Source organism: Anolis sagrei, chromosome 11, assembly GCF_037176765.1.
Source record: "Anolis sagrei isolate rAnoSag1 chromosome 11, rAnoSag1.mat, whole genome shotgun sequence".
NCBI classification, from domain to species: domain Eukaryota; kingdom Metazoa; phylum Chordata; class Lepidosauria; order Squamata; family Dactyloidae; genus Anolis; species Anolis sagrei.
Window position 1 is genome coordinate 35408037 of NC_090031.1, and position 23679 is coordinate 35431715.

The following is a 23679-nucleotide window of genomic DNA, read 5'->3' on the forward strand; positions in this document are numbered from 1 at the left end:
TTTGTGGACCCCTGCCTTAGAGAAACCCTAATAAGAATCTTTATTGCATCAGAAATACCACAAAGAAAGAATAAGCTTGTACCTGAAGCAATCTGTTAAGGAAAGAAACACAGTTTGAAGAACAATAAGTTGAAAGCCTGTTTAGTGGAAGGAATAGTCCTTCTAAGAGTTGTTTATGAAATGTTATAAATGCAACCTCTGAAGATATGTGCCTCTAAGAGTTAAGAAACATTGAAACCATCAAGCTTCTTCTACATTAAATAAAATTGTTACAGTTTCTTCTAAAGTCATGTCTCGGTTACGAATCTATTCCAAGTTAAGTCACACTACACATTGAAGAAAAACCAAATCAATATTACTAGCTATTTGCTACACTATCAATTTAATAAGTCTTCACAAAGTGGTGGCTTCGTCACAAATTGGTGGCATCTTTACAATACTCTTACTTACTTTAGTCCTCTTTGCAGATACTCTTACTTACTTACTTACTTTAGTCCTCTTTGTAGATACTCTTACTTCCTTTAGTCCTCTTTGCAGATATTCTTACTTACTTTAGTCCTCTTTACAGATACTCTTACTTACTTTAGTCCTCTTACTTATTGTAGTCTTCTTTGTAGATACTTTAGTCCTCTTTGCAGGTACTCTTACTTATTTTAGTCCTCTTTGCGGGAACTATTACTTACTTTAGTCCTCTTTGCAGATACTCTTACTTACTTTAGTCCTCTTTGTAGATACTCTTACTTACTTTAGTCCTCTTTGCATATTATTACTTACTTTAGTCCTCTTTGCAGATACTCTTACTTTAGTCCTCTTTGTAGATACTCTTACTTTAGTCCTCTTTGCATACTCTTACTTACTTACTTTAGTCCTCTTTGCAGATACTCTTACTTACTTTAGTCCTCTTTGTAGATACTCTTACTTACTTATTTTAGTCCTCTTACTTATTTTAGTCTTCTTTGTAGATACATTAGTCCTCTTTGCAGGTACTCTTACTTACTTTAGTCCTCTTTGTAGATACTCTTACTTACTTACTTTAGTCCTCTTTGCAGATACTCTTACTTATTTTAGTCCTCTTTGCAGATACTTTTTCTTACTTACTTTAGCCCTCTTTGCAGATATTCATACTTACTTACTTTAGCCCTCTTTGCAGATACTCTTACTTATTTTAGTCCTCTTTGCAGATTTAATAATTTTATTTATTATTATTATCAGACTGACTCTAAAATGCTGGAGCTGCCCATTGGGGCTTTCTGATGCTGAGCACTGCATTCTGGGAAATGTAGTTCAGGGCAGGGCCTTTTGCATTCTCTGCAACAGGGGGCCTTCCCTTCCCAAACTACATTTCCCAGAATGCTGTGTTCTCTGTCTCCCACCCATTAACTTTGCCAGTCCTGTTCGCAGTGCCTTCCTTATGGCGATTGGGCCAAAGAAAAAGAATTGGTTTCCGAAATGCTTGATGTTCTCTTGGCTTTACCAAAGTTGTTGAAAATCAAACTGACCTTGGGAGGTAATCCAAATGTTAAAGAATCTTAACGAAAAAGATTGGGGAGTGTTTTGATACTTAATTCCCCCCCACACCTTTCCTGCATGTTTTTTTATATTGATTCATATGCAAAAAAATTAATGAATTTGTTACAAAATATGAAAGAATAACACTAATTTTGCACACACCGACTATATAAATATTGCCATACTTTCCTCCAGATTCCTTTTGGCATCAGTTCCGCCGTCAGCGTCCAAGTGGGAAACGCCTTAGGAGCGGGAAATATAGAAGAGGCCCGGAAATCCTCAGTCGTCGCCATTATATGCGCAGGTAGATATTACTGATTATTGATTATTATTATTATTATATTATTATTATGTTATTGGAAGAGAAGGTGGTGAAGAAGGAGGAAGAGAAGAAAAACAAGAACAAGAAGAAACAGGAAAGCATAGAAGAGAACATCAAGAAGAAGAACATGAACAAGTTGAACAAAGTGAAAAAGAACTTAGAGGATCAACAAGAAGAACGAAAAGAACGACAGGAAGAAATAGAAGAAAAAGAACAAGAAGAAGAACAACACAAAGATGAAGAAGATGAAAAAAGAAGGGGTGAGGAAGGAGAAGATAAAAAGGAGGAGGACAAGAACAACAAGAAGAAACAAAATTGAGAAGAACAAGAACAAAGTGAAAAAGAACAAGATAAACAAGAAGAAATGGAGGGAAAAGGAACAAGAACAACGCGAAGATGAAGAAGATGGAAAAAGAGAGGGTAAAGAAAGAGAAAATGGAGGAGGAGGACAAGAACAACAAGAAGAAACAAAATGGAGAAGAAAAAGAACAAAGTGAAAAATAACAAGATAAAGAAGAAGAAATAGAAGGAAAAAAAACAAGAAAAACAACAACACGAAGATTAAGAAGATGGAAGAGGAGGAGGTGAGGAAGGAGAAGATAAAAAGGTGGAAGAGGACAAGAACAAAGTGAAAAAGAACAAGATAAACAAGAAGAAATAGATGGAAAAAGAACAAGAAGAACAACAACACGAAGATTAAGAAGATGGAAAAATATGGGGTAAGGAAGGAGAAAATAAAAAGGAGGAAGAGGACAAGAACAAAGTTAAAAATATCAAATTAAACAAGAAGAAATAGAGGGAAAAGGAACAAGAAGAACAACAACACAAACATGAAGAAGATGGAAGAAGAGGAGGTGAGGAAGGAGAAGATAAAAAGGAGGAGGACAAGAACAACAGCAAGAAACAAGATGAAGAACAAGAACAAAGTGAAAAAGAACAAGATAAAGAAGAAATAGGAGGAAAAAAGAACAACAACACAAAGATGAAGAAGATGGAAAAAGAGGGGGCGAGGAAGGAGAAAATGGAGGAGGAGGATGACAAGAACAACGAGAAGAAACAAAATGGAGAAGAACAAGAACAAAGTGAAAAAGAACAAGATAAAAAAGAAGAAATAGAAGGAAAAAAGAACAAGAACAACAACAAAACGAAGATGAAGAACTAGGAGGAAGAGGAAGAGGAAGACAAGAAGATCAAGAAGAAACAGAAAAAAAGAGAAGAACAAGAAGAAGAAGAAGAAATAGAAGAAGTGGAGGAGGACGAGGAAGAGGGGTGATGTTTTATGTTTATCCCCAACTTCCAGTTGTCCGTCTCGCCACTGGATGCTGGGAGTTGTAGTCCAAACAGAAATTAACCGGTGACGTCTTCCTGTGTCTGTGTGACTCTTTCTTCCCCGCAGCGTGCTTTGTCTTCCTGATGTGCATCCTCATGACGGCCACCAAGGACGTCTTGGCGTACATCTTTACGAGCGACGCGTGAGTGACAATTCAATACATCTGATTAATTAACAAATACTCGTTTCTCCCTGATGGTGAACCCCCTTCTTTCCTTCGTTACAGAGAAGTGATTGAGCTGGTGGCCTGGGTGATGCCCGTCTATATCACCTTCCACCTCTTCGAGGCCCTCTCCGTACGTATCTCCGCCGGGGAAAGGATTACTTACTTTAGTCTTCTTTGCAGAAACTATTACTTCCTTAAGTCCTCCTTGCAGATACTATTACTTACTTCCTTTAGTCCTCTTTGCAAATACTATTGCTTACTTACTTTAGTCCTCTTTGCAGATACTATTACTTACTTCCTTTAGTCCTATTTGCAAATACTATTACTTACTTCCTTTAGTCCCCTTTGCAGATACTATTACTTCCTTTAGTCCTATTTGCAAATACTATTACTTCCTTTAGTCTTCTTTGCAGAAACTAATACTTACTTCCTTTAGTCCTCTTTGCAGAAACTATTACTTACTTCCTTTAGTCCTCTTTGCAGAAACTATTACTTACTTACTTTAGTCCTCTTTGCAGAAACTATTACTTACTTACTGTAGTCCTCTTTGCAGGTACTATTACTTACTTACTTTAGTCCTCTTTGAAGATACTATTACTTACTTACTTTAGTCCTCTTTGCAGATACTATTACTTACTTTAGTCCTCTTTGCCGAAAGTATTACTTACTTACTGTAGTCCTCTTTGCAGGAACTATTACTTACTTACTTTAGTCCTCTTTGCTGGTACTGTTACTTCCTTAAGTCCTCCTTGCAGATACTATTACTTACTTACTTTAGTCCTCTTCGTAGATACTATTAATTACTTACTTTAGTCCTCTTTGCAATACTATTACTGACTTTAGTCCTCTTTGCAGATACTATTACTTACTGACTTTAGTCCTCATTTTGATACTATTACTTACTTCCTTTAGTCCTCTTTGCAGATACTCTTACTTACTTTAGTCCTCTTTGCAGAAACTATTACTTACTTACTTACTTTAGTCCTCTTTGCAGATACTATTACTTATTTCCTTTAGTCCTCCTTGCAGATACTATTACTTACTTACTTTAGTCCACTTTGCAGATAATATTACTTACTTATAAGGAAAGCAACATCGCCAAATTTTATAGGAATATCAATTCTCTCTCTCTCGTTCGCAGGCCACAACCAGCGGTATTCTGCGGGGGACCGGGAAACAAAAACTCGGCGCAATCTTCAACGCCGTCGGCTACTATGCCATTGGCTTGCCAGTGGGCGTCGTGTTGATTTTTGTGGCCAACATCGGACTGATAGGTAACTCAATTTGTGGGATTCAAACCCAGAGCACGAGGCCCATCCATAGCACCCTTAAAGCAGAATTTGAACTGTGTCCATAGGAAGAATAGCACTCCGTTTCGTTGTAATACATGGCGATAGAAAATTGTATTCGTATGCACAAATTTCATTAATTTGTTACAAAATACGAAAGAATAACAATAATTTTGCACACACCCACTATATAAATATTCCAATACTTTGCTCCAGATTCCTTTTGGTACAATTTTCTATTGCCATCTATTGTTCAGAGAGAGAATTGCACTAATTTTCATTCCAATATAACAGTCCTAGTCTCTATTGACATCTAGTGGTCTGTAGAAAGAATAGCACGGTATTGTATTCTAATAGAATAAAGGAAGTGCTACTCTCTATCGCCATCTGTTGACCATAGAATGAATAGCACTGTGTTGTATTCTAATAGAACAGTATTAGTCTCTATCGCCATCTATTGACCATAGAAAGAATAGCACTCCAATGTATTCTAATAGACTAGACTAAGTGCTATTCTCTATCGCCATCTGTTGACCATAGAAAGAATAGCACTGTGTTGTATTCTAATAGAAGAGTATTAGTCTCTATCTCCATCTACTGACCATAGAAAGAATAGCACTGTATTGTGTAATAATAGACTAATATTAGTCTCTGTTGCCACCTGTTGACCATAGAATATTCTTTCTATGGTCAACAGGTGGTGACAGAGACTAATATTCTGCACTGTGTTGTGTTCTAATAGAACAGTACTAGTCTCTATCGCCATCTGTTGACCATAGAAAGAATAGCACGCCAATGTATTCTAATAGAGCAAGTTAAGTACTAGTCTCTATCGCCATCTATAGACCATAGGAAGAATAACACTGTGTTGTGTAATAATAGAATAGTATTAGTCTCTATCGCCATCTGTTGACCATAGAAAGAATAGCACTCCAATGTATTTTAATTGACTAGACTAAGTGCTGGTCTCTATCGCCATCTATTGACCATAGGAAGAATAACACTGTGTTGTGTAATGATAGAATAGTATTAGTATTATTATACTATTAGTATTATTAGTTTGGCAAAGCAGGTGAAAAGACTTGCAGAACTCTAACTACCAAGATTATTATTACTATTTAAAATCACTTATTATTGTTATTACTAGTGGTAGTAATGTATTAGAATAGTATTAGTATTATAATAATAGTATTATTATTGTATTCTAATAGAATAATCTAAGAGCTTGTCTCTGTCGCCATCTGTTCACCATAGAAAGAATAGCACTGTGTTGTGTAATAATAGAATAGTATTAGTCTCTATCGCCATCTGTTGACCATCCAAATGATAGCACTCCAGTGTATTTTAATTGACTAGACTAAGTGCTAGTCTCTATCGCCATCTATTGACCATAGAAAGAATACCATTCTGTTGCATTCTAATAAACGAAGTGCAAGTCTCTATCGCCATCTATTGACCATAGAAAGAATAGCACTGTATTGTATTCCAGTAGAACAGTACTAGTCTCTATCGCTATGTGTTGACCTTAGAAAGAATAGCACTCTATTGTATTCTAATAGAATAAACTAAGAGCTTGTCTCTATTGCCATCTGTTGACCATAGAAAGAATAGCACGCCAATGTATTCTAATAGAGCAAGTTAAGTACTAGTCTCTATCGCCATCTATAGACCATAGGAAGAATAACACTGTGTTGTGTAATAATAGAATAGTATTAGTCTCTATCGCCATCTGTTGACCATAGAAAGAATAGCACTCCAATGTATTTTAATTGACTAGCTTAAGTGCTCCTTGAAAGAGCTGGGGGTGGTGACGGCCGACAGGGAGCTGTGGCGTGGGCTGGTCCATGAGGTCTCGAAGAGTCGGAGACGACTGAACGAATGAACAACAACAGACTAAGTGCTATTCTCTATCGCCATCTGTTGACCATAGAAAGAATAGCACTGTGTTGTGTTCTAATAGAACAGTACTAGTCTCTATCGCCATCTATTGACCATAGAAAGAATAGCACTCCAATGTATTCTAATAGAACAGGTTAAATGCTAGTCTCTGATGCCATCTATTGATCAAAGAAAGAATAGCATTATGTTGTGTAATAATAGAATAGTATTAGTCTCTATCGCCATCTATTGACCATAGAAAGAATACCATTCTGTTGCATTCTAATAGAATAAGCTAAGAGCTTGTCTCTATCGCCATCTATTGACCATAGAAGGAATAGCACTCTATTGTATTCTAATAGAATAAAGTAAGTGCTAATCTCTATTGCCATCTACTGACCATAGAAAGAATAGCACTGTGTTGTGTTCTAATAGAACATTATTAGTCTCTATCGCCATCTATTGATCATAGAAAGAATAGCATTCTGTTGCATTCTAATAGAACAGGCTTGTCTCTATTGCCATCTAGTGGCCGATATAAATATAGGTTGTCATAAGGATGCAGAGCGTCTTCCTTTAAGCCAGGGCTCAGTAGGTCCCACTTGTTTGGACTACAACTCCCAGAATCCCGCCTCCTTCTCCTTTTCCTCCCCCAGGGCTTTGGGTTGGGATGCTGGTTTGCGCCCTGATTCCCGCCACCTTCTCCATCGCCTACATTGCCAAGATGAACTGGAAGCAGGTGGCCGAGGAGGTGAGAGGCTGCCCTTGGACTCCGAGTCCTATCGTCCCCATTCACCCACCCTTGTCAAGCTCTACAATATGGGTTTTTCTCAACCTTAGGCCCAGCACCGCGCAGGATTGACTCAGAAGCCGATGGCGGTGACGACGGAGGACTCGAATTCGGCTCCTGGACCAACAAAGACGATGCCCTCCATCATTTGCACGGAAGGCAGCCATACATCCGGTACAGTCATGATGGGACTACAACTCCTAGCATCCCTTAAGCCTTGGCTTCGGAGTAGCTTTCGCTGTAGCCGGACTACAGCTCCTTAGTTTGGGAGGGGCCCTCATTAGGGTTAGACTACAACTCCCAGCATTGTTTAGGTCAGAGGATGATGGGACTTGTAGTCTCACTACATCTAGAAGGGCAGACTACAACTCCTTAGTTTGGAGGGGGGCCCTCATTAGGGTTAGACTACAACTCCCAGCATCACTTAGGGGATGATGGGACTTGTAGTCTCACTACATCTAGAAGGGCCGACTACAACTCCTTAGTTTGGAGGACGGCCCTCGTTAGGGTTGGACTACAACTCCCAGCATTTCTTAGGTCAGAGGATGATGGGACTTGTAGTCTCACTACATCTAGAAGTGCAGAATACAACTCCTTAGTTTGGAGGGGGGCCCTCGTTAGGGTTGGACTACAACTCCCAGCATCACTTAGGGCATGATGGGACTTGTAGTCTCCCTACATCTAGAAGGGCAGACTACAACTTTTTAGTTTGGAGGGGGGCTCTCGTTAGAGTTGGACTACAACTCCCAGCATTGCTTAGGTCAGGGGATGATGGGACTTGTAGTCTCGCTGCATCCAGAAGGCCCACAGTTTCCCTTGTTTCTGAGCCATGGATTCGAGTGTTGCAGTACACCTAAAACATAGTGATGGGATTCCCAGCATCCATTAAGGAACGATGGGATTTGTAGTCCCTGTGCCTCAGAAAGGGCCACAGTTTCCTTGCTTGTGAGTCATGCATTTTAATATGGTCTCTATGTTGCAGTAGTATACTTAAAATGGAAGGGTATCCATCATTCCAGGGAATGATGGGATTTGTAGTCTCACCACAATACTCCTTGAATACTCCTTTTGTTTGTGCTGTATAGGGCCGGCGGACGCCCCGAACGGAGTGGTGCTGCTGCGCTTCAGCCCGGCGGAAGGGCCGACCTTCCAGGCGGAGGGGACGATGGGCGTCGGAGTCGTGGACCAAGGGATGAGCAAAAAAGAGCTGCTGGTGCGGCGAGGGCTGGCTGCTGGGGCCGCTTTGGCCATCCTGGCCTTGGGAGTTATAGTCCGCTTCCTCACCATTTAGTTCCACAGGGATCCTGGCCAAAATATTAATCTAGAACCCGGATGTGGTTCTAGATCAGGCGTGGGCAAACTTGGGCCCTCCCTCCAGGTGTTTTGGACTCCAACTCCTGTAGGCTGTTAGGAATTGTGGGAGTTGGAGTCCAAAACACCTGGAGGGAGGGCCCAAGCTTGCCCACACCTGATCTAGAACCCAGATTTGGGTCTAGAACCCAGGTTTGGATCTAGAACCCGGACAGGTTTTTAAAGCCCCTCAGTCCGAAACCGTGACCCCATGAAGACCCCAAACAATCAATTGATCAATCAATCAATCTATCATGTTTATTCCCAATACGTCGAAACATTTCAAACCAATCCGTATTTATTAAACAGGGAAAACATCCATTTTTTTTGTGCATGGTATAAAATATATTTTTTCTGTAAGTTTATACTCGAGTCTTGTTATATGTATACATATATATATATATAATAAAGGATCAGAAGTGGAAGGGCTCTTGTTGTCACCGTGTGCATTGACTGGTTTGGGGACTACAATGCCCAGAATCCCCTGTTGTTGTTTTTTTCGTGTCAGGAACACTTGAGAAACTGCAAATCGCTTCTGGTGTGAGAGAATTGGCTGTCTGCAAGGACGTTGCCCAGGGGATGTTGCCTGGACGTATTACCATCCTGTGGGAGGCTTCTCTCATGTCTTCCTATGGGAAGCTGAAGCTGACAGATGGGAGCTCACCCCACGACTTGAGAAACTGCAAGTCGCTTTTGGTGTGAGAGAATTGGCGGTCTGCAAGGATGTTGCGCAGATGTGTTACCATCCTGTGGGAGGCTTCTCTCATGTCTTCACATGGGAAGCTGGAGCTGACAGACGGGAACTCACCCCACAACTTGAGAAACTGCAAGTCGCTTCTGGTGTGAGAGAATTGGTGGTCTGCAAGGACATTGCCCAGGGGATGTTGCCTGGATATGTTACCATCCTGTGGGAGGCTTCTCTCATGTCTTCACATGGGAAGCTGGAGCTGACTGACGGGAGCTCACCCCACAACTTGATAAACTGCAAATCGATTCTGGTGTGAGAGAATTGGCTGTCTGCAAGGATCTTGCCCAGATGTGTTACCATCCTGTGGGAGGCTTCTCTCATGTCTTCACAGGGGAAGCTGGAGCTGACAGTCGGGAGCTCACCCCACAACTTGAGAAACTGCAAATCGATTCTGGTGTGAGAGAATTGGCTGTCTTCAAGGATGTTGCCCAGATGTGTTACCATCCTGTGGGAGGCTTCTCTCATGTCTTCACAGGGGAAGCTGGAGCTGACAGACGGGAGCTCACCCGACTACTTGAGAAACTCAGAGGTAGTGATGAGGATGCTTGCCATAGATGCAGGTGAAACGTCAGGAGAGACTGCCTCTAGACCATGGCCATACAGCCCGAAAAAACCTACAACAACCCAATAATAATAATAATAATAATAATAATAATAATAATAATAATAATAATAATAATAATAATAATTATTATTATTATTATTATTATTTCCCCTCTTTATCATATGGAGGTGCACTTTTCCCCTCTGGCCACACGATGGCAGCAGAGAGGCGCCTCCACGACTCGAAGGCTGCACTCCCGCACTTGGCCACTGGATGGCGGCAAAGGACTGCAGATCCGAATCTCCAGGCAAGTGCAATATCCTCGTTCCCGCCAGAGGGCAGCCAAGGTCCAGATAGGCAGCCGTGGAGAGCGACAGAGGGAAACGGCGGGCCAATCAGAGCCCCGGAGCCGGCCAGCGCGAGGCCTGCCGCCCAATCAGGAGCCGAGAGGGGCTCCTCGGGCCAATGGCGGCGCGCGTTGCAAAAGGACACCGCTCAAGGCCCCTCCCGACGCAAAAGGCGGGGCTGCGGATTGGACGGGAGAGAGAGAGAGAGAGAGAGAGAGAGAGAGAGGGGCAGCCAGGCGCGTCTGCACGGGCGGGTTATCCCGCATTGGTCGCGGGAGAGCGCTCGGAAGGGGAGCTCCAGGCCTGACGACGCAGAGGGAAGGTAGCCTGGCTCTGGCCTTGTTCATATCTCTTCATTAGAATACATTTAATAGGAATGTTGTCATTGGCCACTTTGATTGGCATTGAATAGCCTTGCAGCTTCAAAGCCTGGCTGCTTCCTGCCTGGGGGAGGTGTTAGCTGGCCCTGATTGTTTCCTGCCTTGTTATTTACTGTCCTGATTCTATATATTAATGGAGGCAGGTGTGAATGTTGCCATTGGCAGCTTAATTAGCACTGAATGGCCTTGCAGCTTCAAAGCCTGGCTGCTTCCTGCCTGAGGGTGGGAATCCTTTGTTGGGAGGTGGGAGAAAGACCTCTTGCCTGTTGGAGGGAAATGGGAATGTTGCCATTTGTCACCTTGATTAGTATTGAGTGGCCTTGCAGCTTCAAAGCCTGGGGACATCCTTTTTTGGGAGGTGTTAGCTGGCCCTGATTGTTTCCTGCTTGGAACGCCCCCCCCCCCTGTTTTCAGGGTGTTCCTTTTTATTTACTGTCCTGATTCTATATATTTTTGGAGATAGGTGTGTATGTTGCCATTTAGCCATCTTGATTAGCATTGAAAGGCCTTGCAGCTTGAAAGCCTGGCTGCTTCCTGCCTGGAGGGGGAAATCCTTTGTTGGGAGGTGGGAGAAAGGCCTCTTGCCTGTTGGAGGCAAGTGGGAATGTTGCCATTGGCCAGCCTTGATTAGCATTGAGTGGCCTTGCAGCTTCAAAGCCTGGGGACATCCTTTGTTTGGAAGTGTTAGCTGGCCCTGATTGTTTTTTATTTACTGTCCTGATTCTACAGTTTCGTTGGAAGTAGGTATGAAAGTTGCCATTGGCCACCTTGATTAGTATTGAGTGGCCTTGCAGCTTCAAAGCCGGGCTGATTCCTGCCTGGAGAGGTGTTAGCTGGCCCCGATTGTTTCCCGCCTGGAACCCTCAGGGTGTTCCTTTTTATTTACTGTCCTGATTCTATATATTTTTGGAGGTAGGTGTGAATGTTCCCATTGTCCAGCTTTGATTAGCATTGAAAGGCCTTGCAGCTTCAAAGCCTGGCTGATTCCTGCCTGGGGAGGGGAATCCTTTGTTGGGAGGTGGGAGAAAGGCCTCTTGCCTGTTGGAGGCCAGTCTGAATGTTGTCATTGGCCAACCTTGGTTAGCATTGAGTAGCCTTGCAGCTTCAAAGCCGGGCTGATTCCTGCCTGGAGAGGTGTTAGCTGGCCCTGATCGTTTCCTGCCTGGAACCCCCCCCCCCCCCCATTTTCAGGGTGTGCCTTTTTATTTACTGTCCTGATTCTATATATATATTTGGAGGTAGTTGTGAATGTTGCCATTTGGCCAGCTTGATTAGCATTGAGTGGCCTTGCAGCTTCAAAGCCTGGCTGATTCCTGTCTGGGGGAGGTGTTAGCTGGCCCTGATTGTTTCCTGCCTTTTTATGTACTGTCCTGATTCTATATATTATTGGAGGTAGGTGTCAATGTTACCATTGGTCAACTTAATTAGCATTGAATGGGCTTGCAGCTACAAAGCCTGGCTGCTTCCTGCCTGAGGGTGGGAATCCTTTGTTGGGAGGTGGGAGAAAGGCCTCTTTGTCTGTTGGAGGCAAGAGCGAATGTTACCATTGGCCACCTTGATTAGCATTGAGTGTCCTTGCATCTTCAAAGCCTGGCTGATTCCTGCCAGGTGACGTGTTAGCTGGCCCTGATTGTTTCCTGCCTGGAGCCCCGCTGTTTTCAGGGTGTTGTCCTGATTCTGTCCTGATTCTAGAGTTTTGTTGGAGGTAGGTATGAAAGTTGCCATTGGCCACCTTGATTAGTATTGAATGGCCTTGCATCTTCAAAGCCTGTCTGATTCCTGCCTGGGGAGGTGTTAGCTGGCCCTGATTGTTTCCTCTCTGTTTTCAGGGTGTTCCTTTTTTATTTACTGCCCTGATTCTATAGTTTTGTTGGAGGCGAGTGGGAATGTTGCCATTGGCCTCCTTGATTAGCATTGAATGGCCTTGCAGCCTCAAAGTCAATCAGTGAGGGGAATCTGCATAGAGGTAGCCTGGCCTTTGTTGCCTGGAGGCACCCTCTGTGGAATCATATCCAGGGTGGGAGGAAGAAAGACCTCTTCTCTGTTGGAGGAAAGTCTGAATGTTGTCATTGTCCTCCTTGATTAGTACTGAATGGCCTTGCAGCTTCAAAGCCTGGTTGCTTCCTGCTTTGGGGGGGGGGAATCCTTTGTTGGGAGGTGGGAAAAAGGCCTCTTGCCTGTTGGAGGCAAGTGGGAATGTTCCACAGAAAGATAGATAGGTAGATAGACAAACCCAATTTTCCTTGTTTCTAACAGACCTCACAAACTCTGAGTATGCCTGCCATAGATGTGGGCAAAACGTCAGGAGAGAATGCTTCTGAAACATGGCCATATAGCCCGGAAAACTCATTCTAGACATGAACGCCTTCGACCACGCATATATTATAATTATAGTACATTTAATATATTATTACGTTGATATGTGTCTTAATATAGAATGCATTTATAATAGATTTAATGCAGAATATCTTTGTAAATAATTAATATACGATCGCGTTGATGACAAAATATTAATAATATAAATCATATAGTCTTCATGATAATAATAATAATTATTATCCAAGAGAGTCATAATAAAACAAATAATAGTTTATTATCATGAAGGCTAATTAATATTGGCTTATGTAATAATATATGGGAGTCCTCAGTGGTGCAGCGGGTTAAATCGCTGAGCTGCCAAACTTGCTGACCGAAAGATTGCTGGTTCAAATCTGCGGGGCAGGGTGAGCTCCTGCTGTTAGCCCCAGCTCCTGCCAACCTAGCAGTTTGAAAGGTCGCTGGTTCTAATCTGCGGGGCAGGGTGAGCTCCTGCTGTTAGCCCCAGCTCCTGCCAACCTAGCAGTTTGAAAGGTCGCTGGTTCGAATCTGCGGGGCAGGGTGAGCTCCTGCTGTTAGCCCCAGCTCCTGCCAACCTAGCAGTTTGAAAGGTTGCTGGTTCGAATCTGCGGGGCAGGGTGAGCTCCTGCTGTTAGCCCCAGCTCCTGCCAACCTAGCAGTTTGAAAGGTCGCTGTTTCTAATCTGCAGGGCAGGGTGAGCTCCTGCTGTTAGCCCCAGCTCCTGCCAACCTAGCAGTTTGAAAGGTCACTGGTTCTAATCTGCAGGGCAGGGTGAGCTCCTGCTGTTAGCCCCAGCGCCTGCCAACCTATCAGTTTGAAAGGTCGCTGGTTCGAATCTACGGGTCAGGGTGAGCTCCTGCTGTTAGCCCCAGCTCCTGTTCAAAAACATGCAAATGTGAGTAGATCAAGAGGTACTGCTTCAGGGGGAAGGTAATGGCGCTTCTTGCAGCCATGCTGGCCACATGACCTTGGAGGCGTCTACGGACAACACCGGCTCTTTGGCTTCGAAATATTAATATTTTATAATAATAAAATAGTTTAAATTATTATTATTATTATTATTATTATTATTATTATTATGGACACGACTGGAATTAATTCCAGTTGTGTCCATAATAATAATAATACTAATACTAATAATAATAATAATAATGATGATGATGTCAGGGGAAAACGTTTACCTTTACCTAATATAATTATTCGAACTCAGGTCTCCCTCTAAACATCTCACCTGCATAGTGTTTTCCATTATTTTCTATTATTTTAAGTATTCTTTTACAGCAATTCTATGTTTAATTCTATGTTGATGTTTATAGGCTGTGGGTTATTTAAAGTGTGTATTTTTGTGTTGTTTTGAATGTTGTTCAGAGGAGGAAGTGGGAGAGAAAGAAACACAACACTAAGATGAATGTTTGTCCTTTGAGAGCTGTCATGTTTGGGATGATATGCAAATCCACAGGTGCAGAGGAGACAAGGATGACAGGCAGGCAGGTGATCAATAATAATAAGAGATCAATAATAATAATAATAATATGTAAATCCACGCGATGGAGTTACAGGTGCAGAGGAGACAGGGATGACAGGCAGGCAGGCAGGAAGGTGGATGATGGAGAAGAGATCAATAATAATAATAATAATAATAATAATAATAATAATAGTATTTCTTCCCTGCCTCTCTTCAAGGCAGGTTTCTACATAGGTATCATACATAAACACACATATTAAGACATAACTCTATAAAATCCATATTCAAATATGCAGAAGACACGACGAGAGTATAATATTCAAGATGATAGAAGAATGGAGGAGTTTTATAGAGGGATGATCCGTGAAGGGAAGATTGATGGATAGATGGATGGATAATGGACGGATGGATGGATGGATGGTGGATGATCGACAGATGATTGAGAAATGGATGGTGGATGGATGGGAAGATGGAGGATAGATAAAAGGATGATAGACAAATGGGTGATGACAGATTGAAGGATTGTAGACGGATGATAGATGATGGTTGGATGATAGACAGATGAGATGATGGATGGACGATAGACAAATGGGTGACAGATTGATGATAGACAGATGATAGATGATGGATGGATGATAGATGGATGAGATGATGGACAGATGATAGGCAAATGGGTGACAGATTGATGATAGACAGATGATAGATGATAGTTGGATGATAGACGGATGAGATGATGGACGGATGATAGATGGATGAGATGATGGACGAATGATAGACAAATGGGTGATAGATTGATAATAGACAGATGATAGATGATGGATGGATGATGGATGAGATGATGGACAGATGATAGGCAAATGGGTGACAGATTGATGATAGACAGATGATAGATGATGGATGGATGATAGATGGATGAGATGATGGACAGATGATAGACAAATGGGTGACAGATTGATGATAGACAGATGATAGATGATGGATGGATGATAGACAAATGAGATGATGGACAGATGATAGACAAATGGGTGACAGATTGATGATAGACAGATGATAGATGATGGATGGATGATAGATGGATGAGATGGATGGACAATAGGCAAATGGGTGACAGATTGATGATAGACAGATGATAGATGATAGTTGGATGATAGACGGATGAGATGATGGACGGATGATAGGCAAATGGGTGACAGATTGATGATAGATAGATGATAGATGATGGATGGATGATAGATGGATGAGATGATGGACAGATGATAGACAAATGGGTGATAGTAGATTGATGATAGACAGATGATAGATGATGGATGGATGATAGATGGATGAGATGATGGATGGACGATAGACAAATGGGTGACAGATTGATGATAGATAGATGATAGATGATGGATGGATGATAGACGGATGAGATGATGGACAGATGATAGACAAATGGGTGATAGATTGATGATGATAGATGATGGATGGATGATAGATGGATGAGATGATGGATGGATGATAGACAAATGGGTGACAGATGGATGATAGATGATAGATGATGGTTGGATGATAGATGGATGAGATGATGGACAGATGATAAACAAATGGGTGACAGATTTATTTATTATTTATTTATTATTTATTTCTTGCACTTATTGACCGCCACTCTCAGCCCTAGGGCGACTCGTGGCGGTGAACAACAACATAGAAAAGACAGTTTACAATAAATCAAGACAGTACACAACAATCTACTACTACATAACATATACTTATGCTAAAAATCCGCTTCGTCATATCCTGCGGTCATAGTCGATTTCATAGTCATAGTCCATTCCGGTCGTCATTTCCAATGATATGGCACTCAGTTGAAGGCCATCTCGAAGAGCCATGTTTTCAGGCTCCTGCAAAAGGCCATAAGGGAGGGCGCCTGTCTAACTTCAGCAGGGAGGGTGTTCCACAGCCGGGGGGCCACCACCGAGAAGGCCCGCTCTCTTGTCCCCGCCAGCTGTGCCTGTGATGCAGGCGGGATCGAGAGAAGGGCCTCCCCAGACGATCTCAAGGTCCTCGTGGGCTCGTAGGCCGAGATGCGGTCTGCAAGGTATTTTGGGCCGGAACCGTTTAGGGCTTTGTAGGATAACACCAGCACCTTAAATTGGGCCCGGTAGCAGATCGGCAGCCAGTGGAGCTGGGACAGCAGGGGCGTTGTGTGCTCCCTGCGCCCTGCTCCTGTTAACAACATGGCTGCCGCGCGCTGGACTAGCTGGAGCTTCCGGGCCGTCTTCAAGGGCAGCCCCACGTAGAGAGCGTTGCAGTAGTCAAGGCGGGATGTGACCAGAGCGTGTACCACCGTGGCCAAGTCAGACTTCCCGAGGTACGGGCGCAGCTGGCGCACGAGCCTGAGCTGTGCAAATGCTCCCCTGGTCACCGCTGAAACCTGGGGGTCCAGGCTCAGCGATGAGTCCAGGGTCACACCCAAGCTGCGAACCTGCGCCTTCAAGGGGAGTGCGACCCCGTCCAGCACAGGCTGTAACCCTATACCCTGCTTGGCCTTGCGACTGACCAGGAGTACCTCTGTCTTGTCTGGATTTAGTTTCAGTTTGTTCGCCCTCATCCAGACCATTACAGCGGCCAGGCACCGGTTCAGGACTTCGACGGCCTCCTTAGTAGCAGGTGGGAAGGAGTGACAGAGTTGGACGTCATCTGCGTACAGATGACACCGTACCCCGAAACTCCGGATGATCTCACCCAGCGGCTTCATGTAGATGTTAAACAGCATGGGGGACAGTATGGAGCCCTGAGGAACACCACAGGTCAACGGCTGTGGTGTTGAACAGGAGTCCCCCAATAACACCTTCTGGGTACGGCCCTCCAGAAATGACTGGAGCCACCGCAAAGCGGTGCCCCCAAGACCCATTTCCGCAAGGCGCCCCAGAAGAATACCGTGGTCGACGGTATCGAAGGCCGCTGAGAGGTCCAGGAGCACCAACAGGGACACACTCCCCCTGTCTAGCTCCCAGCGCAGATCATCCACTAAGGCGACCAAGACCGTCTCGGATTGATGATAGACAGATGATAGATGATGGATGGATGGATGATAGATGGATGAGATGATGGATGGATGATAGACAAATGGGTGACAGATTGATGATAGACAGATGATAGATGATGGATGGATGATAGATGGATGAGATGATGGATGGATGGTGGCTGATAGACAAATGGGTGATAGATTGATGATGATAGACAGATGATAGATGATGGATGGATGATAGACAAATGGATGATTGAGAAATGGATGATGGACGGATGGGAAGATTGATGATAGATGATAGGTGATGGATGGATGATAGATGGATGTGATGATGGATGGACGATAGACAAATGGGTGACAGATTGACGATAGACAGATGATAGATGATGGATGGGTAATAGACAAATGGGTGATTGAGAAATGGATGATGGACAGATGGGAAGATAGATTGATGATAGACAGGTGATAGATGATGGATGGATGATAGACAGATGATAGACAAATTGGTAATAGGTGGACGGATGATAGACAATGGATGGATGATAGCCAGATGATTGAGAAATGGATGGATGGATGGACGGATGGGAAGATGAAGGATAGGAGGATTATAGATGGATGGAGGATAGATAAAAGGATGATAGACATATGGGTGTTGACAGATTGAAGGATGATAGATGGATGATAGATGATGGATGGATGCTAGACAAATGGGTGATAGATTGATGATGATAGACAGATGATAGATGATGGATGTATTGTAGACAAATGGGTGATAGATTGTTAATAGACAGATGATAGATGATGGATAAATGATAGACAAATGGGTGATAAATTGATGATAGACAGATGATAGATGATAGACAGATGATAGATGATGGTTGGATGATAGATGATGGATGGATGATAGACAGATGGGTGAAAGATTGATGATAGACAGATGATAGATGATGGTTGGATGATAGATGATGGATGGATGATGGATGGACGATAGATGATGAATGGATGATAGACAAATGGGTGATAGATTGATGATAGACAGATGATAGATGATGGTTGGATGATAGATGATGGATGGATGATGGATGGATGATAGATGATGGATGGATGATAGACAAATGGGTGATAGATTGATGATAGACAGATGATAGATGATGGTTGGATGATAGATGATGGATGGATGATGGATGGATGATAGATGATGGATGGATGATAGACAAATGGGTGATAGATTGGTGATGATAGACAGATGATAGACAAATTGGTAATAGACGGATGGATGACAGACAAATAGATGATAGATTGATGTATGATAGATGAATGATAGGCAGATGATAGAGAAATGGATGATAGACAAACGGATGGGTGGATGATGGATTATAAATGGGAGAATAGATGAATAGACGGAGGATGGATGGTGGGTGGGTGGACAGATGGACGATAGGGAGATGGATGATTGATTAGCAGAGGAAAATCCATCATGTTCTGCTTAGAGTGTGTACGTAAACAGAGATATATATATATTTTGGTGCTTTGACTCCTCCGCAGGCAGCGGGTGCCGAGAGAAGGCCAAAGGGAGGGAGGGAGGCACACGCTCTCAGCCCCACGAAATCCTGCCATAGCACTGCTTCTCCCTCTCTCTTCCCTTTTCCTTCCTTCCTTCCTTCCTTCCTTCCTTCCTTCCTTCCTTCCTCTTCTTCCCCTTCTCTTCTTTTTCTTTCCTCCCTCCCTTTTTCGTCCCTTTCTCCTCCCTTTTTTCTCTTTCTTTACTTTTCTCCCATACCTTCGGCATCTTTCTTTCTTCCCTTCGTTTCTCTTATCTTCATTTTCTTTCTTCACTCCCTCTTCATCCATTTCCTTTTTCATTTCCTTTATTCCTCATGCTCCTTTTGCATCTTTCTTTCCTACTTTCCTCCCTCTCTTCCTCTTCCTTCCTTTCTCTTATCTTCTTTTTTCTTCCCTCCCTTTTCCGTCCCTTTCTCCTTCCTTCCTTCCTTCTCTTTCTTTCCTTTTACTCATGTCTTCCTTCCTTTCTTTCCCCCCTCCCTTCCTTCTTATCTTCTTTTTCTTTCTTCCCTCCCTTTTTCATCCGTCCTTCCTTCCTTCCTTCCTTCCTTCCTTCCTTCCTTCCTTCCTTCCTTCTTTTTCTTTCCTTTTACTCATGCCTTCCTTCCTTTCTTTCCTTCATCCCTTCCTTCTTTATATCTTCTTTTTCTTTCTTCTCTCCCTTTTTGTCCCTTTCCCTTCCTTTTTTCTTTCCTTCCGTCTCTTTCTTTCCCTTTCTTCATACTTTCTATATTTTTCTTTCTTCTTCCTTTCTTTCCTCCCTCCCTCCCTCCCTTCCGTCCTCCCTCCTCTTTTTCTTTCCCCCCCTTTTTGTCCCTTTCCCCCCTTTTTTCCTTCCTTCCTTCCGTCCGTCCGTCCATCTCTTTATTTCCTTTTCCTCATACTTTCTCAATTTTTCTTTCTTCTTCCTTTCTTTCCTCCCTCACTTCCTCCCTCCCTTCCTTCCATCCTCCCTCTTCTTTTTCTTTCTTCCCTCCCTTTTTGTCCCTTTCTCCTTCTTTTTTTCCTTCCTTCTGTCTATCCGTCCGTCTCTTTCTTTCCTTTTCCTCATACTTTCTTTCTTCATTGTTTCTTTCCTCCCTCCCTCCCTCCCTCCCTCCCTCCCTTCCATCCTTCCTTCCTCTTCTTTTTCTCTCTTCCCTCCCTTTTCTGTCCCTTTCCCCCTTTCTTTTCCCATTCCTCCTTTTTCCTTTCCTTTTCCTCATACACCTTTTTCATCTTCTTTCTTCCTTTTCTCTTTCTTTCTTTCTTCCTTCTATTTCATGCCTGGTTTGGAGGCTGTTTTGCATAATCCCTGGACTATTTCTCTCTCTCTTTTTCCTTTGCTTCCCCCCCCCCTCCGTGTTTCCATTTCCAAAATTGATGACCTGGCAAGGCTTGGCCATGGCGTTCCCACCTGCTCCTCCAAAACGGGTCTCTCCAGCACTTGATGGAACACAAACAGACGGTTCTGGGGTTGTGTTTTGGAGGGGAGCCATGATGTCCCCCCCGGGGATGCCTCTGCCGCAGGAAGGCCTCCCTCTCAGGGTTTGTTTCCCTTCTCCTTCGGTCGCATTGCAGGGGCCTCTTTCCCATTCGTTTCCCCTGTCCGCTCCTGGTTTACTCCGAACTTTAAAGGGGCTGTTCCAGTTGGAGACCCTCGATTCTATGGGTTTCAAAAGATACCAGCGTATATATAACATATGGCACCCACTTTGTAGCTCTTTCTTTTCTTCCTCCTCTGTTTCCCTCCTGCATCTTCTCCCTCTCTTCTCTTTCTTCCTTTCTTTTTTCCTTCTGTTCTTTTTCTTTCTTCCTTCACTTTTTTGTCCCTTTCCCCTTTTTCTTCTCTTTTTTCCCTTTCTTTCCTTTTCCAAATACATCTTTCCTTTCCCTTCCCTTTCCTTCCTTCCCTTCTTTTTCTTTCTTCTTTCCCTTTTTTGTCCCTTTCTCCTTGTTTTCCTTTTCCACATACACCTTTTCCTCCCTTCCTTCTTTATTTTTCCTCCCTCCCCTTCTTTTTCTTTGTGTCCCTTTCCTTTTCCACACACACCTTCTTTCCTTCCTTCCTTCTTTCTTTCTTTTCTTTTCTCTTTCCTCCCTTTTTATACCCTTCCTTCCCTTTCCTTCCTTTTCCACATACACTTTTTCCTTCCTTCCTTCCTTCCTTCCTTCCTTCTTCTATCCTTCCTTGACTTCCTTCCTTTCCTTCTTTTTCTTTCTTTCATCCTTTTTTTGTCCCTTCCCTTCCCTTCTTTCTTTCCTTTTCCACATACACTTTTTCCTTCTCCCTTCCTTCCTTTCTTCCCTCCCTTCTTTTTCTTTCCTCCTTTTTTTCCTTCCCTTCTTTCCCTTTCTTTCCTTTTCCACATCCACTTTTTCCTTCTTCCTTCCTTCCCTTCTTTTTCTTTCTTCCCTCCCTTTTTTTGTCCCTTCCCTTCTTTCACTTTCTTTCCTTTTCCACATCCACCTTTTCCTTCCTTCCCTTCTTTTTCTTTCTTCCCTCCCTTTTTTGTCTCTTTCCTTCCCTTCTTTCCCTTTCTTTCCTTTTCCACATCCACTTTTTCCTTCCTTCCTTCCTTCCTCTATCCTTTCTTTCTTTCCTTCCTTTCTCTTCTCTACCTATCTTTCTTCCTTCCTTCCCTTTTTTGTCCCTTTCCTTTCTTTCTTTCTTTCCCTTCCTTTCCTTTTCCACATCCACTTTTTCCTTCCTTCTTTCCTCTATTCCTTCCTTCCTTCCCTCCCTTTTTTCCTTCCTTTTCCTTTTTCCTTCCCTTCCATCACGCCTCCCTTCCCCTATTTCCTCCTCCTCCGTAGAATCACACTCTCTCAGCCTTAGAGCAAGGCTTATTTACTTTATTGATCAGTTTATTTATTATATTGTTTGTATTTATGTTGCTGTAATGCATCTCTGAGCTTGGCCTCATGGAAGCCGCTCCTTATCCCCTTTGGGGAGATGGTGGCAGGATATAAATATGTATTATTATTATTATTATTATTATAAACAAACAAACAAACACAAACAACATCCTAAATATATATCTTTCTTTGCTAGGAACTAATCCAGGCATGGGCCAACTTGGGCCCTCCCTCCAGGTGTTTTGGACTACAACTCCCACAATTCCTAACAGCCGGTAGGCTGTTAGGAATTGTGGGAGTTGTAGTCCAAAACACCTGGAGGGAGGGCCCAAGTTGGCCCATGCCTGAGCAACTCCTTTCTGTTTACATACGGCATTTCCACCCATCCCTCAAGGCTTGGGCTTGATTCTTTCCCTCTACCTACTGCCCTCTTGTGTGTATGCATGCGTGTGCGTGTGTCTGTGTGTGTATATATATATATATATATATCCGTGAGGCTTTCTTAGCAGAGCCGCCAAGATAAACCCTTTACGCAACTAAATGCGGCAACAGCTTTTCTCGGCGGAGTCACCTGCCTGCCTCGAACAAGGTATAAAAGGAGCTTTGGCGGCGGGGAACTGAGCCGCGGACACGCAAGCGCATACGACGATCATATCATATATATGTCATTATTACTATTATCCATTTTCAGTAACCATGCACAACTTACACTGGTTAAGAGTCTTGTCGAGGAGCAGAATATATTTGCATTATTTTACTCTATTTATTATTATTACATTTTTCATTTTCTTTATTGTTATTATTACATTTATTATGTAAAAGGGTACATAATCTATGTATTATTATAGTATTTATTATTGTACTCTATTTATTGTTATTATCTTAATTATTTTTTACTATAGAGTCAAAGTTATTTATTATTTTACTCTGTTATTATTATTATTATTATTAAATTTATTAATTTAACCTATTTATTATTATATTTTTAATTTTACTTTATTATTATAGTTACATTTATTAATTTACTCTATTTTTATTACATTTACATTATTTTACTCTCTTGTTATTACATTTATTATCTTACCCTATTTATTGTTATTTTTATTATTTTACTCTATTTATTATTGTTATTAAATTTATTAATTACCCTATTTATTATTATATTATTAATTTTACTTTATTATAATTGTTACATTTATTATTTTATTCCATTATTATTACATTTATTATTTTACCCTATTATTGTTATTACATTTCCATTATTTTACTCTCTTTCTTATTATTACATTTATTATTTTACTCTTGTTATTACATTTATTATTTTACTCTATTTATTGTTATTTTTATTTTTTACTCAATTTATTATTGTTAGTAAATTTATTAATTCACCCTATTTATTATTATATTTTCATTTTACTATATTATTATTGTTATTATTACATTTCCATTATTTTACTCAATTTATTTGTATTACATTTATTATTTTACTCTATTGTTATTATCTTTATTATTTTACTTTTTATTGTTATTACCTTTATTATTTTACTCTATTTATTGCTAATATCTTTATTATTTTACTCTATTTATTATTGTTATTAAATTTACTAATTTACCCTATTTATTATTATATTTTTAATTTTACTTTATTATTATTGTTACATTTATTATTTTACTCTATTTATTATTGTTATTATATTTCCATTATTTTACTCTATTATTATTACTTTTATTATTTTACCCTATTTATTATTATCTTTATTATTTTACTTTATTATTGTTATTTATTAATCTACCCTTTTTATTATTATATTTT

At 41.8% G+C, this 23679-nt stretch overlaps 2 protein-coding genes across 4 annotated transcripts in view; both read left to right on the top strand.

Annotated features, from left to right (window-relative positions):
• The window catches only part of LOC132763806 (multidrug and toxin extrusion protein 2-like), a 60613-nt gene extending 51943 nt beyond the window's left edge, over positions 1-8670 (top strand). Inside the window, exons 12-18 of the mRNA XM_067472210.1 lie at positions 1705-1813; positions 3228-3303; positions 3388-3457; positions 4469-4601; positions 7151-7245; positions 7335-7458; positions 8370-8670. Of these exons, the coding sequence (XP_067328311.1) occupies positions 1705-1813; positions 3228-3303; positions 3388-3457; positions 4469-4601; positions 7151-7245; positions 7335-7458; positions 8370-8575 (813 nt within the window). The 3' untranslated portion in view covers positions 8576-8670. The remainder of the gene's footprint in view (positions 1-1704; positions 1814-3227; positions 3304-3387; positions 3458-4468; positions 4602-7150; positions 7246-7334; positions 7459-8369) is intronic.
• A 1791-nt stretch (positions 8671-10461) lies between these two features.
• The window catches only part of CAMKK1 (calcium/calmodulin dependent protein kinase kinase 1), a 38525-nt gene continuing 25307 nt past the window's right edge, over positions 10462-23679 (top strand). Inside the window, exon 1 of one of the 3 annotated variants that reach the window (XM_067472213.1) lies at positions 10462-10595. The gene's annotated coding sequence lies outside the window, so the exon portion shown is untranslated. The remainder of the gene's footprint in view (positions 10596-23679) is intronic. The other 2 variants (XM_067472211.1, XM_067472212.1) reach the window with 2 other exon arrangements.